Genomic DNA, 12,059 nt, shown 5'->3' with positions numbered 1-12,059 from the left:
CCGAAACTGTGTCAATGCCGAGCAGAAATAGTCATAGAAATTTGCTCGTAAAGTAAAGAATACTTCAAGGGAAGTTTAGATATGAAAGTAAATATTCAAAAATACTTATTAAACGGCTAAAAATATTCTATTATCTGCTTGAAATATTTACAAATTTGTGCTGCACAGAAAGTACCTTTTCGTGCTAGTTTTTAGTATACTAAAACTCCCTTAAGTACCCATAAAATAACAAATTAATTCTCTACTCCCTCCCATCTGCAGGATGAACGTTTCAATTGTGAAATCGATTCGCTGACCGGCTACCGGACAAAGGCGCTGCTCTGCATGCCCATCAAGGACTCCTCTGGGGATGTGATTGGCGTTGCTCAGGTCATCAACAAAGTGAATGGCGAGTGCTTCACCGAAATCGATGAAAAGGTGAGTGCAGCAGCAGCAGGAAGTGAATGACTGAATGGATGGGTGAATGAATGGACAGGGGAACAGGGGAAGAGGTCGCTTGGCGTTTCTTTTGTTTCGGCCATAAGCCACATAAGAGCTGCAGAGCAGACTCCTTCCTCGGCCCACGTTGGCAAATTGCATTCATTATTCAACACAAAGGAACACAAACAGTGTAGGGGGAAAACTTGTTAAGAAAGCTTAGCAGAATGTCTGACAAAATGCCATTGGGGATTATCCATCTTTTGTGTGTGGAATTATGGATTTTTTCGACCTCAATGTTGTGTGTGTGTCTCGTGGCTCCCCGTGTTAATCCTTTCGTCATAATTCCCCTTTTTCCGTACAGGTCTTTGCCTCGTATCTGCAGTTCTGTGGCATTGGACTGCGCAATGCGCAACTCTATGAGAAATCTCAGCTGGAAATTAAGCGGAATCAAGTGCTGCTGGATCTGGCACGCATGATCTTCGAGGAGCAGAGCACCATCGAGCACATGGTCTTCCGCATTCTCACCCACATGCAGAGTCTCATCCAGTGCCAGCGAGTGCAGATTCTACTCGTCCACGAGGCGGACAAGGGCAGCTTCTCGCGGGTCTTTGACTTTGAGGCGAATGACCTCAGCGAGGAGGAGGCCACCTCACGCACCAGCCCCTACGAGTCGCGTTTCCCCATCAACATTGGCATCACGGGACATGTGGCCACCACCGGGGAGACTGTCATGGTGCCCAATGCCTACGAGGATGATCGCTTCGATTCGAAAGTGGATGAGAATTCCAGCTTCAAGCATCGCTCGATCCTGTGCATGGCCATCAAGAACTCCTTGGGACAGATCATTGGAGTAATACAGTTGATAAATAAATTTAATGAACTGGTAAGTGACAGTAAGAGTTTCCCAAAAAGAGATATTTACCTTATCTTGTTTCCCCCTTTAGGACTTTACCAAAAACGATGAAAACTTTGTGGAGGCTTTTGCCATCTTCTGCGGCATGGGCATACACAACACCCACATGTATGAGAAGGCAATTGTGGCTATGGCCAAGCAGAGTGTCACCCTGGAGGTGCTCAGCTATCATGCCTCGGCCACCATGGATGAGGCACATCGCTTGCGTGTAAGTTTCAGCTCTGACTCTCGGCGGAGCACTTGCTTTTGGTTAATTTTTATTTGCGCTCTCACTTAATTTGTAGATAGGGGCAAAAGGTCACTTCGGGCCGCGCTTAATTTTTATGCCAGGCCATAAATAAAGGTGTCCTACTGCTGCTTCCATTGTCCTGAGTCCTGTGGGGTATTTTTTTATTGCTGCTGTGACAGAAACAGAAACAGCGGCAACAAGCTGTCGTGTTGGCTCTGGCAACTTTCCCCCTTAACCCAACGACCAACTGGCGTGTTGACAGTTGTAATTAGTTTGTTCGCACAAAAGTATGACAAAAGGAAAGTTAGCTAGGAGCCAGAAGGCAGTGGCGAGTGGCACACTCCTTCTTCATTTGTCTTCCCAGTTGGACACTTGCTGTAATTATGCTCGAGGAAAATTATGACCGCCTGTCGACTTGTCAGCCAACCAGCCAGCCAGCCAGCGACAAAGATGTTGGGGTTATTAATTTTAATTAAAATTATGCCATACTAGGCTTTATTTTTACGACACGAACACACAGAGCGAGAGAGAGAGCGATGCGATTACCGCATCAAGGAATAAAACCCTTTTGTGCGCGGACTTCTGGACAGTGGCTGCTGGCACCCTGCGGTCCACGCTGCAGGGTTTTTTTTTTGCTTCCTTCCTTTGTGGGGGTGTCATGTCAGCGAGAGTGCCTTGATGGAGTTCCTTTTCCTTTGCTTTGGTGGCTAATATAGCGCCATTTACATTGCCCTGACAGCACAGCCCAGCCAAGAGATGAGGGACATTCTTTGGTTTTTATTTACTTTCCGGCGACACGTGCTGGTGGCTGGGTAAGAGACTTTTGTAGCAATAGGAGCTGCTTAGGCAAAGTGTGGGGCGTTTATTATTTAAACAGAATGGAGGTTTGAGGGTTTTTAAAAGATTTGAAAATTTGTTGATGTTTAATTGTTCAGAGCTGAAGGATTTTGTGGGAGCAACGCCACTAAATAAATAGTTTTTAATGGATTTAAAAGACTCTCCTATGAGAGAGTTATCTTCGGATATCTTTTTTATATTTTTATACCCACAAAAACTAATTTCTTGCCCATTTTTCTCGTTTTCCCACAGCGCCTGCGTGTACCCTCGGCCGTGCACTTCCGTCTGCACGACTTTAAGTTCGATGACATACACTTTGAAGATGATGATACACTGAAGGTAAAAGTCACTTAATACCCACCTAGAACCCACCCAAACTGGTGCTAATTAAACTCTATTTTTAGGCCTGTCTGCGCATGTTTCTGGATCTCGATTTTGTGGAGCGTTTTCACATTGACTACGAAGTGCTTTGCCGTTGGCTGCTGAGTGTCAAGAAGAACTATCGCAATGTTACATACCACAATTGGCGGCATGCCTTCAACGTGGCACAAATGATGTTTGCCATACTGACGGTGAGTGCAAGAAAATAATTAATTTAATCAGAAATATAAACAAATTTATTACAGACCACACAATGGTGGAAGATCTTTGGCGAAATTGAATGTTTGGCTCTCATTATTGGCTGTCTTTGCCACGATCTCGATCATCGAGGGACTAACAACTCGTTTCAGATCAAGTAAGTAGAGCAAAGGCTTTACATTTGCAGCCAAATCTAATCAGAAGTTTACTTTTTAGAGCCTCTTCGCCTTTGGCGCAGCTGTACTCCACATCCACCATGGAGCATCATCACTTCGATCAGTGTTTGATGATTTTGAATAGTCCTGGAAATCAAATATTGGCTAATCTCTCCTCCGATGATTATTGTCGGGTTATACGTGTGCTGGAAGATGCCATTTTATCCACCGATTTGGCAGTGTACTTCAAGTGAGTTGAGGACAGAAAAAGCCTGTCAAAGTGGAGAGTTAATTGTTGTTTTGCACCCCTAGAAAACGTGGACCCTTTTTGGAGAGCGTGGAGCAGCCATTGAGCCATTGGGTGGGCGAGGAGCCGCGCGCTTTGCTGCGTGCCATGAGCATGACTGTCTGTGATTTGTCGGCCATCACGAAGCCCTGGGAGATTGAGAAGCGTGTGGCCGATTTGGTTAGCTCCGAGTTCTTTGAACAAGGCGATATGGAGAAGCAGGAGCTGAATATAACGCCGATTGTAAGACACCTTAAGAGGTTGATAATTTTAAGATATTTAAGCAAATCTTTTCTACCTTTAAAGGACATAATGAATCGCGAAAAGGAGGATGAGCTGCCCATGATGCAAGTGAACTTTATTGATTCCATTTGCTTGCCCATCTATGAGGTAAGTCTACGCTCTTGTTGTCCCCTTTTTGAATGCTTATTAAATGCCTCTTTTATGGGTACCTCCTGCAGGCCTTTGCCACACTCTCAGACAAGCTGGAACCTCTTGTTGAGGGCGTGCGCGATAATCGTGGGCATTGGATCGATCTGGCCGATGGCACCAAAACTAGTCAGGAGGAGGAAGAGGAGAAGCAGCGTAAGGAGCAGCAAATTGTGATATCGAATGGTGACTGCAAGGCGTTGATGAGTGAAGATGATGATGATGTGGCAGGAGAAGCCGTTGCTGCAGCAGCAGGAGACCAAAGCGTAAATGGCACACACACAGCAGTTGCCGACAGCAGCAACACAACTAATAACCACATTGCCGTCGTTGCTTCTCATCCCACCAGCACCCAGTCCAGTGATGATGATGATGATGCTGTTAATGATGTGGTTGCTGTCGCACCAAAGGAGCAGCAGCTAGAGGAGGAGCAGGAGCGGAGCAATGGCCATGCCGATGTGGAGTCAATTAGCAGCTGCCTGTCCTCGGCCTCGTCGTCGACAGCCTCGAGTCGTGCATCCACACCACCGCCCACGGGCGAAGATGACAGCACACCCGGTTCGCCCTCGAAGACGCTGCAGGCACGACTCGTGGCAGTCAATTTGAATGCGTTGCAACGTCAGAGTCCAGCCGCAAAAAAGCAGCGCTGCAGGAGCTGCGAGCAGACACAGCGCAGTGGCCTGCAGGTGCGCAAGACGAGCTCCCTGAAGGGACCGCAGGATCTGGAGTGCAGGAATGGCACGGCAGCTCTGTGCAAGAGTACGCCCATGATTAACAACCACAACAACCATCATCATCATCATCACAGTCATAGTCATGGCCACAGTCATCATCATCATCAACATCATCATCACTCGCATCAGAATCATCATCCCATAATCGGTGGAGGCATTGGCTGTGCCAGCATCGGTGGCAGTGGTTTGATCAGCTTGAATGCTGCCTCAACGGATAGTGATAGGATACCAAAAATTGTGGGCAAACTTGGAAATCTCGATGGTCTGCCCTTTGGCAATGGCAATGGATGCACAACGAATGGTCATGGCTTGCCCTACGGCAGCTATCAAAATCATCATCCACATCATTTACTGGCGCGTCGTCATTCGGAGACAAACAGCAACGGGGGTGCCACCGCCTTGGCAGCTGATAAATAAATTCGAAATGAAAATGAAAATAAAAATACATCCCAATACAATAAATCTTCAATAATGTACATACATACATCAATTACATACATTTTACATACACTCTCTCTGTCATCTTGTACATAACATTTTCATTTTGCATGGAGCAACAGTATCGCAGTGCAGTAGAGGAAAGAAAAGGAAAGATAAAGAAAAAAGGAAACACATACCATAAGCATAAAACATAAACCGATAAAAAGATTCCTATATCCATATATATATCGATGTGTGTGTATATTTTTTGAGATCTATGTGTGTGTTTGTGCATCTTCAATTTTAGTCTGTACGTTAAAATAAATCAAATAACTGATACAAAAATGATAAAGCAAAGAAGTCAAATTCTCTAGATATTTAAGCACAAAAAACAAAACAAAAATTGTACCAAAAAAGGCAGAATAGTAGATTCTTTATAGCGCATAAAGCATGGCAAAAGGAAAGCAAAAAAGTATTGTAATAACCCCACATACACATAAACATTAAACATAAACATATGATTATGATATGATATACTATGATATGATAATGATTGTATAACTTCTACATATGTAAAACCTAAACGTTAGTTGAATTATCTCTATGGGTACCAAAAGTCTAACTTTAGTAGCATTAACCAACCAACCAAGCAAGCAACCAACCGTCGCTTTGTCGTTGAAGAATAGTTTATAAATAATAACCTCTCTTCGGACACACACAAAGAACACAGGAGAAGAATACCAGAAGAACAGAAGAGAAGTAAAATAAAACACTAAGCGCTTTGATTTAACGCCCCCCAACTCTCTGCGCTCTTTTCGAATTTAAATAATTGTAATGTTACGCGATAATAAGATATGTATATGTATGTGTATTTGTATCTACTCGATGGCATACTGTGCACGACAAGCTAAACCCTTAAACCTAACCCCAACCCAGCACGTCTAACGTTCTGTGTGCGCGTTACTTGGGCGAATTGCCATTAAAATATTTGTGCAGTGCAGTGCAGGCTGCAGCATGCAGATCTACGAGTACGTATACGTATACCTACAATATATAGAATACATATGTATAATCCTTTATTTAGAATTTAATTGTACTTTGTGAGTTTTGTTATTTATTGTCGGCATTATAGAGAATCCTCCTCCTATCGAAAAATATTTGCTGTAATGGAACCCTGTTCAACAAGGCAAAACTAAATAAAGCAACAAAATATCTAAACATTTCTTTATTTATTCATATTGGAGATCTTATCTTATTTATACAGAGCCATTTTTGGCAGCGTCTCTCAAAGCTAATGTCTGATTTTCCAATAAGCCTAAAAGTATGGCTTGTCGGAAAACATTCCAGTTGGCTGTGGCCTCAAATGTTATTCGCATTTGACACTGACAGCTGTGCTATGGATTTAGTATCAGCTAACAGCCCAACTAAAACTAAATCTAAAATTTCAAGTACAAATATTTATTTTTGCAAAAAGAAAGTGCACTTCAAAATTGCATTAATAGAAGCACCTTACACTATCAGCTATCGACAGGGGAACTAGCAGAAGCAGATGTAATATAAGGTAGAGAAAACTCAACAGAAATGAATCAGTTTTCCAACAGCTAAGAAGTGAAACAACCCACCAAGAACTGAACTGATCCTCAGGGATCAACAGCGAATCAAAAAGTAAGTCAACGAAATAGAAGCAAATCTTAGATAATTCATAAATGTTCTTCCAGCAACCATTCCGACCCGCGATAAATGATAAATTTTAATCCACAATGTCTCACAAGAAGAAAATGCTGAAGCTGTTGCTGTCCAACACGCTCTCCACGCATATCGAAATAAAACAAAAAGCCTTTGAGGAACTGGAAAGTTCTTTCTGCGATGATGAGAGCACTCTGGCACTGTGCGAACTTCTTGGCTTACAGCACCCAGCAGAGCTGCGACTGTGCGCTGCGGAGATATTAACCAAGCGGCTGTCGTCGTTCGAACAGTGGAAAGAACTCTCAACGGACAAGCAGGGCAATGTACAGACAATGCTCTTCCAGGCACTGCAGTCACTGAGCGACTGCGAGGACTTGGCTGTTCAGCAGTTGATTGTGCACAGTGTCAGCATTCTGATGGAACACGAACGAACCAACAGTAATGACGGCAATGAGGGCAGATGGACCGACGCCGTGTTCCAGTACGTGGAGGCAATTTGTCTCTCCAGCGAGATTGAGCTGCGGAAATTGGGTGCCACTGTGCTGGCCCTGATGACCGATGTGTCGCCTGATGTTTTCATTCAACAAATGGATCGAGCTCAGCGGATTGTCGTGAATGGCCTGCGCTTGGCTGACGAAAGAAATTTGCTGGGCACAACAATATCAGAATGTCTGTGCAAAGTGTGGAGCAGATCACTGACCTCAGGTCACTCGCATTTGACGGATCGGACTGCACTCTCCGCCTCTCTGCCACTCGTCATGAAAACACTGAGAGTGATAGCCGCTCAGGAGCCACCAGATCAGGGGAATGTCATCTTTGAGCTGCTCCACAATCTAGTGGAATTCACACCCCTAGTGGTACAGTCCCAGTTGCCAGTCGTGCTGGAGGGTCTATTGCCCATGATCGAGGACATCACCCTGAGCAAAGCACTTCGCTTAGATTCCATTGAGTTGCTGGGTTGCCTCTTACTTCTCTCGCGACGCGACATAATCCGTTTGGGCTTTATGAACAGAATTCTCATTTCTCTGCACAGTTTGTTTGTGGAACGAGTTATAGATTTGGAAAACGAAATTGATGATGGTAAACCAGATGTACTCGCTGCTGGTATTCATGAGATGCTGGAGCTACTCCAGCAATCATCCACCGCCAAAATGGCATCCCGAGCACTCCAACTCATTGAGCCCATAATGCAGGAACAGGAGCAACATTCCGAGACAAGACGCAGTGGCACACAGTACTTTCTGGCGGTGCTTGTCGAGGGATTCGTTCATCAATTAGATCCACCAACTATGAATCGTTTCATGGCCATCGTTCAGAGCGGGCATTCGGACTCAAGATTAGTTGTGCGTCGGGCATCATATTTTGCAATGTCAAAGATGGTCGAGTGTCTGCAGCCGGAGATCACACAGCAGGCCGATGCAGTCTTACCGATTTTCTACAACTATCTGGACACGGACACAAGATCGGAGAATAAGCGACTCTCAAAGGGGGAGTTGATTAAAAATTCCGACATTTTCTACGCCCTGGAAACCTTCATCGAGAGCCTGAGACCAAGAATACTTGGGCCACATTTACCCGGGCTCATGCCTCGGCTTCTGCCTTACGTGCAAGCGGCAGATAATTCCTTGTGGATGCAACACTTGGCGCTGCGTTGCATTGCGGCTCTGGCCAGGAAAATGAAGACTGCATTTGAGCCTTTCTTTGATGAAGTTTGCGATGTTGCTCGAGGAATAATCGAGGGAAAGGGTGAGGTGCATGATGAGCTGAGAACTATACTCAGAGCGCAGTCTTTAAAGGTAAGGGATTATTTATAGCAGACTAATAGTAATGCTTTATCCCCCCAGCTCATTGCCACATTGGCACTTGTGAGTCGAGAGAAATTCGCTCCATTCTCCCCCCACTTAATGGACTTAACCATGGAACTCATGCACGACACGGACACTGCCGAGGATTTAATCTTTATGTACCCAATGATGGCCGAACTACCTGCAGTGGTGCCCGAAAAGTTCAAGGAGCCCTTCCCTGTTATAATCCGTAATCTGTTGAAAACTATTGATCGTCTGAATGCTGATGGAGGCAGCACTCACAGCTCCAGCAACACTTTTGCGGACATCGAGGACCCGGATGAGCGCGAGGACGCGCTCCGCTGCATTCAGAGCTTTGCTGTCCACTTGCCGGATCTCCTTTTTCCCTATAGATCGAAGGCTCTGCGACGTGCACTCAAGTGTGTGGCACAGAAAAAGGAACTCGTTCAAAGAGCCGCCTTCGAAGCGCTCTCTAAGATCCTGCAACTGGAGTGGAAATGTTGGAGTCACCGCAAAGCCAAGAAACTGTGCCGGAAAGTGTTTCCACCTCTGTTGGAGTTCATGGAGTCGTCCAGTGATGCTGCCAATGCCAGTGCCGTACTGTCCTGCGTTCAGCTACTGCTGGAGAACCCAAAGATCCAATGCCGAGCGCTGCGGGGCTACGCGCGTGAGCTGCTCTGCCTTATGCAGAAGATCCTGCAACGTCAACTCCGTTGCCAGGCTGTCAACGATGATACTCAGCGCATAGAAACCTGCAGTGATATTGTTTACCAGGAGAAACAGTTGCTGGAACTGGTGGGCGATGTGCTGCCCATCCTTGGCTACACAGTGGGACCGAAGGAGTTTGACGTTTACTTTCGGCGGTTGGTCATGCACTGCGAGCGGAGTTGCCTGAGGCAGCTAGAGGAAGGAAATATTACCAGTCATCAATCTCTCATCGTTAATGTCCTCTCACGCTGCTTCGTTCAGCTGGGTAATAAGGGCAGGCCCTACCACAATATCCTTTGCAATGGCATCATCGCAGGACTGCTCGATGATCAGCAGGAGGTGCGACAGAGAAGCTTGTTCTCCCTGAAAGTGATGATCCTCAATGCCAAGAATATGCTGAAACACATCATAAATGCAGTCTCGAGCACAATGCTCACCGCTCTAAAGCCAGACACGTTGCTCTCGCTGGAAGAGCAGGATCATGTCTGCGGTTTACTCTGCCTCATGATCATCATCGATCACCGGCATTGCCCCATTGAGCCGTTTGTTGAAGCGATCAGCCGCCATATTCCCTTTACCGTGGTCCGAACTGAATATGTTACTGTGAGTCGTTGTCTAATGGTGCTCTTTGAGCATTACTATGGGTACATCCGACCACACTTGTCCAAGGTCCTTCAATTGATAAATTCGCTGCTGGATAGAAGGGAAAGATCGGATCAATGGTACCTCAAGTGGTCCAAGCTGCTACTTTTGATACGTAAGAAACATTCTGAATTTCGTATCAACGATACAAAGCAGACTGAACCCTTAAGCAACGAAGGGGAAAAGCTTGAGCTGTTTAGTCGTAAGGATCTACCGCATCTGTTAAGCGACGACAAGGATGCTCCCAAACAGCCCCAGCTCTTAATGGATGGAAGGGAGAAACCGAAGCTATTTAACGGCGGCAGGGAGTCGCCTGTTCTTTGTACTGAAGCTGAAGAAAAGGATCAGCACTTATAAATTCCTGTACCTATTCGTGTAATTAAAATGTTGGCCAAATTCCTAATTTATTGAAACTACTGTGATTTGTGGCAAACAGTACTCTCCGGTACTTTTTCTGGCATGGCTATACATATGTATGTATGTATGTAGGATAAGTTTTGTAAAATAATAGTTTATTAGGTTATTTATGTATGAGGCTGTGCTCAAGGATAATGATCGCTACATTTACTATCTGGTGACGAAGCCACAAAGCTGGGGAAAACCAACATACGAGTCGCTGCAGTCATCTCTGGAGCAGATGCGCGAACACATGGTGAGTGGCTTGCGCTAACTTTTAGATCAATTCTTTGCTTATGCATTTCGAACCTTTTCGCCTTTGGCCATACCGCGCATCGGTTGCGGTATTGATGGCTTGGAATGGGACAAAGTCAGCGGCGTTCTGGAGTACGTGTTCGGGCAGGAGCAGCTGGAGATTGTCGTCTACAACTTTGTGCCTCCACCAAGCAATTAAGAATCAATTCTAGGCGAAGATATCAAATAAAAGAAGTATACATATACCTAACATCAATTGTATTTATTATGGGAATGGGAAATATGTGCAAGTGAATCCTTAATCCTTGATTTCCTTGCAGCGAGAGAGATTGAAAAGGATCGGGGAAGTTGTCCTGATTACGAAAAGGTGTGGCACATTCTGATCGGCCCACAAATATAGGAGAAAAGAAGAAAACAAAACTGTTCATCAAAAGATGTTTTTGTTATTGTTGTTCAACAAACACTTTCTTGTAGTGAACCAACCACGTAGTTAGCACAGTGGCGCTTCCGCGATCACGACGGCCATTTCTTAAACTAAAAATGCGTTCGCACAGTGGCGCCACCGTGATTATTACGGCCATTTATGGAACTAAAATATCGTAGTTCAAGAGTTGGCCGCTCTGTGTTGGGGCGCCACTGTGAAATTTTGAAATTGGTCCACTGAAATGGCCGAAAACAGGAAAATTTTCAGACAAAGTACCAGGCGAACAGAAGTCAGCAGAAGGTAACTGGTTTCCATGTTTTTCACTGTGTCAAAATCTGGATGCTATGAAACCGCAATTCATTTTAGTTACTTGGCGACTGAAAAATGAATTTGCGGTTTCATAGCATCCAGATTTTGACACAGTGAAAAAACATGGAAACCAGTTACCTTCTGCTGACTTCTGTTCGCCTGGTACTTTGTCTGAAAATTTTCCTGTTTTCGGCCAGGAAAGCATCCAGCTTTTGACACAGTGAAAACACATGGAAACCAGTTACCTTCTACTGACTTCTGTTCGCCTGGTACTTGGTCTGAACATTTTCCAGTTTTCGGCCATTTCAGTGAAGCAATTTCAAAAGTTCACAGTGGCGTCCCAACACAGATCGGCCAATTCTCGAACTACGTTATTTTAGTTCCAGAAATGACCGTCTTCATCGCGTGGGCGCCACTGTGCAAAGAGGTGACTGTCAAAATTTGACAAAAATAACAGGAGAGATTTGTTTTGTTGTTTTCTCCTTTATTTGTAGTCCGTCCAGGATGTGCCACGCCCCCTCGTGATCGGCACAATGTCCTGGATCCTTTGCGACCAGTTCGGGTGCAAGGACATTAAGGATAATGCCATTTTCACGTTGTTTTTTCTTTTTAATCTCTACAAGGCTATAGCTCAGCTGTTTCCTGTCGAAAAAGGACATGTCACGCCTCCTCGGGATCGGGAAAATGTCCCGGATCACTTCGGGTGCTAGGACATTAAGGATAATGCCATTTGAATATTGTTTTTCTATATAATCCCCTTCAACGCTATAACTCGGCTGTTTCCTGTCGGATCAGGACATGGCATGCCTCCTGGCGAAGGTACGAGTCTCCT

At 45.0% G+C, this 12,059-nt stretch overlaps 2 protein-coding genes across 4 annotated transcripts in view; both read left to right on the top strand.

The window, feature by feature from the left end:
• Positions 1 to 6,220, top strand: part of LOC117902698 (dual 3',5'-cyclic-AMP and -GMP phosphodiesterase 11) — a 55,584-nt gene extending 49,364 nt beyond the window's left edge. For all 3 annotated transcript variants that reach the window (XM_034814244.1, XM_034814243.1, XM_034814242.1), the window contains 10 exons: positions 262 to 417; positions 782 to 1,303; positions 1,365 to 1,541; positions 2,652 to 2,738; positions 2,804 to 2,971; positions 3,026 to 3,135; positions 3,195 to 3,383; positions 3,446 to 3,662; positions 3,726 to 3,809; positions 3,881 to 6,220. In XM_034814244.1, coding sequence (XP_034670135.1) covers positions 262 to 417; positions 782 to 1,303; positions 1,365 to 1,541; positions 2,652 to 2,738; positions 2,804 to 2,971; positions 3,026 to 3,135; positions 3,195 to 3,383; positions 3,446 to 3,662; positions 3,726 to 3,809; positions 3,881 to 4,999 — 2,829 coding nt within the window. In that variant the 3' untranslated portion in view covers positions 5,000 to 6,220. The remainder of the gene's footprint in view (positions 1 to 261; positions 418 to 781; positions 1,304 to 1,364; positions 1,542 to 2,651; positions 2,739 to 2,803; positions 2,972 to 3,025; positions 3,136 to 3,194; positions 3,384 to 3,445; positions 3,663 to 3,725; positions 3,810 to 3,880) is intronic.
• A 214-nt stretch (positions 6,221 to 6,434) lies between these two features.
• LOC117901762 lies at positions 6,435 to 10,216 on the top strand. Its single transcript, XM_034812650.1, has 3 exons — positions 6,435 to 6,667; positions 6,721 to 8,484; positions 8,533 to 10,216. The coding sequence occupies exons 2-3, from the start codon at positions 6,763 to 6,765 to the stop codon at positions 10,198 to 10,200; spliced, it is 3,390 nt and encodes a 1,129-aa protein (XP_034668541.1). The 5' UTR covers positions 6,435 to 6,667; positions 6,721 to 6,762; the 3' UTR covers positions 10,201 to 10,216.
• Positions 10,217 to 12,059: the final 1,843 nt, after the last annotated feature.

This window comes from Drosophila subobscura, chromosome U (assembly GCF_008121235.1).
Source record: "Drosophila subobscura isolate 14011-0131.10 chromosome U, UCBerk_Dsub_1.0, whole genome shotgun sequence".
Classification (NCBI taxonomy): domain Eukaryota; kingdom Metazoa; phylum Arthropoda; class Insecta; order Diptera; family Drosophilidae; genus Drosophila; species Drosophila subobscura.
The sequence above is the reverse complement of the archived record's forward strand: the minus strand, read 5'-3'. Positions and strand labels throughout refer to the sequence as shown.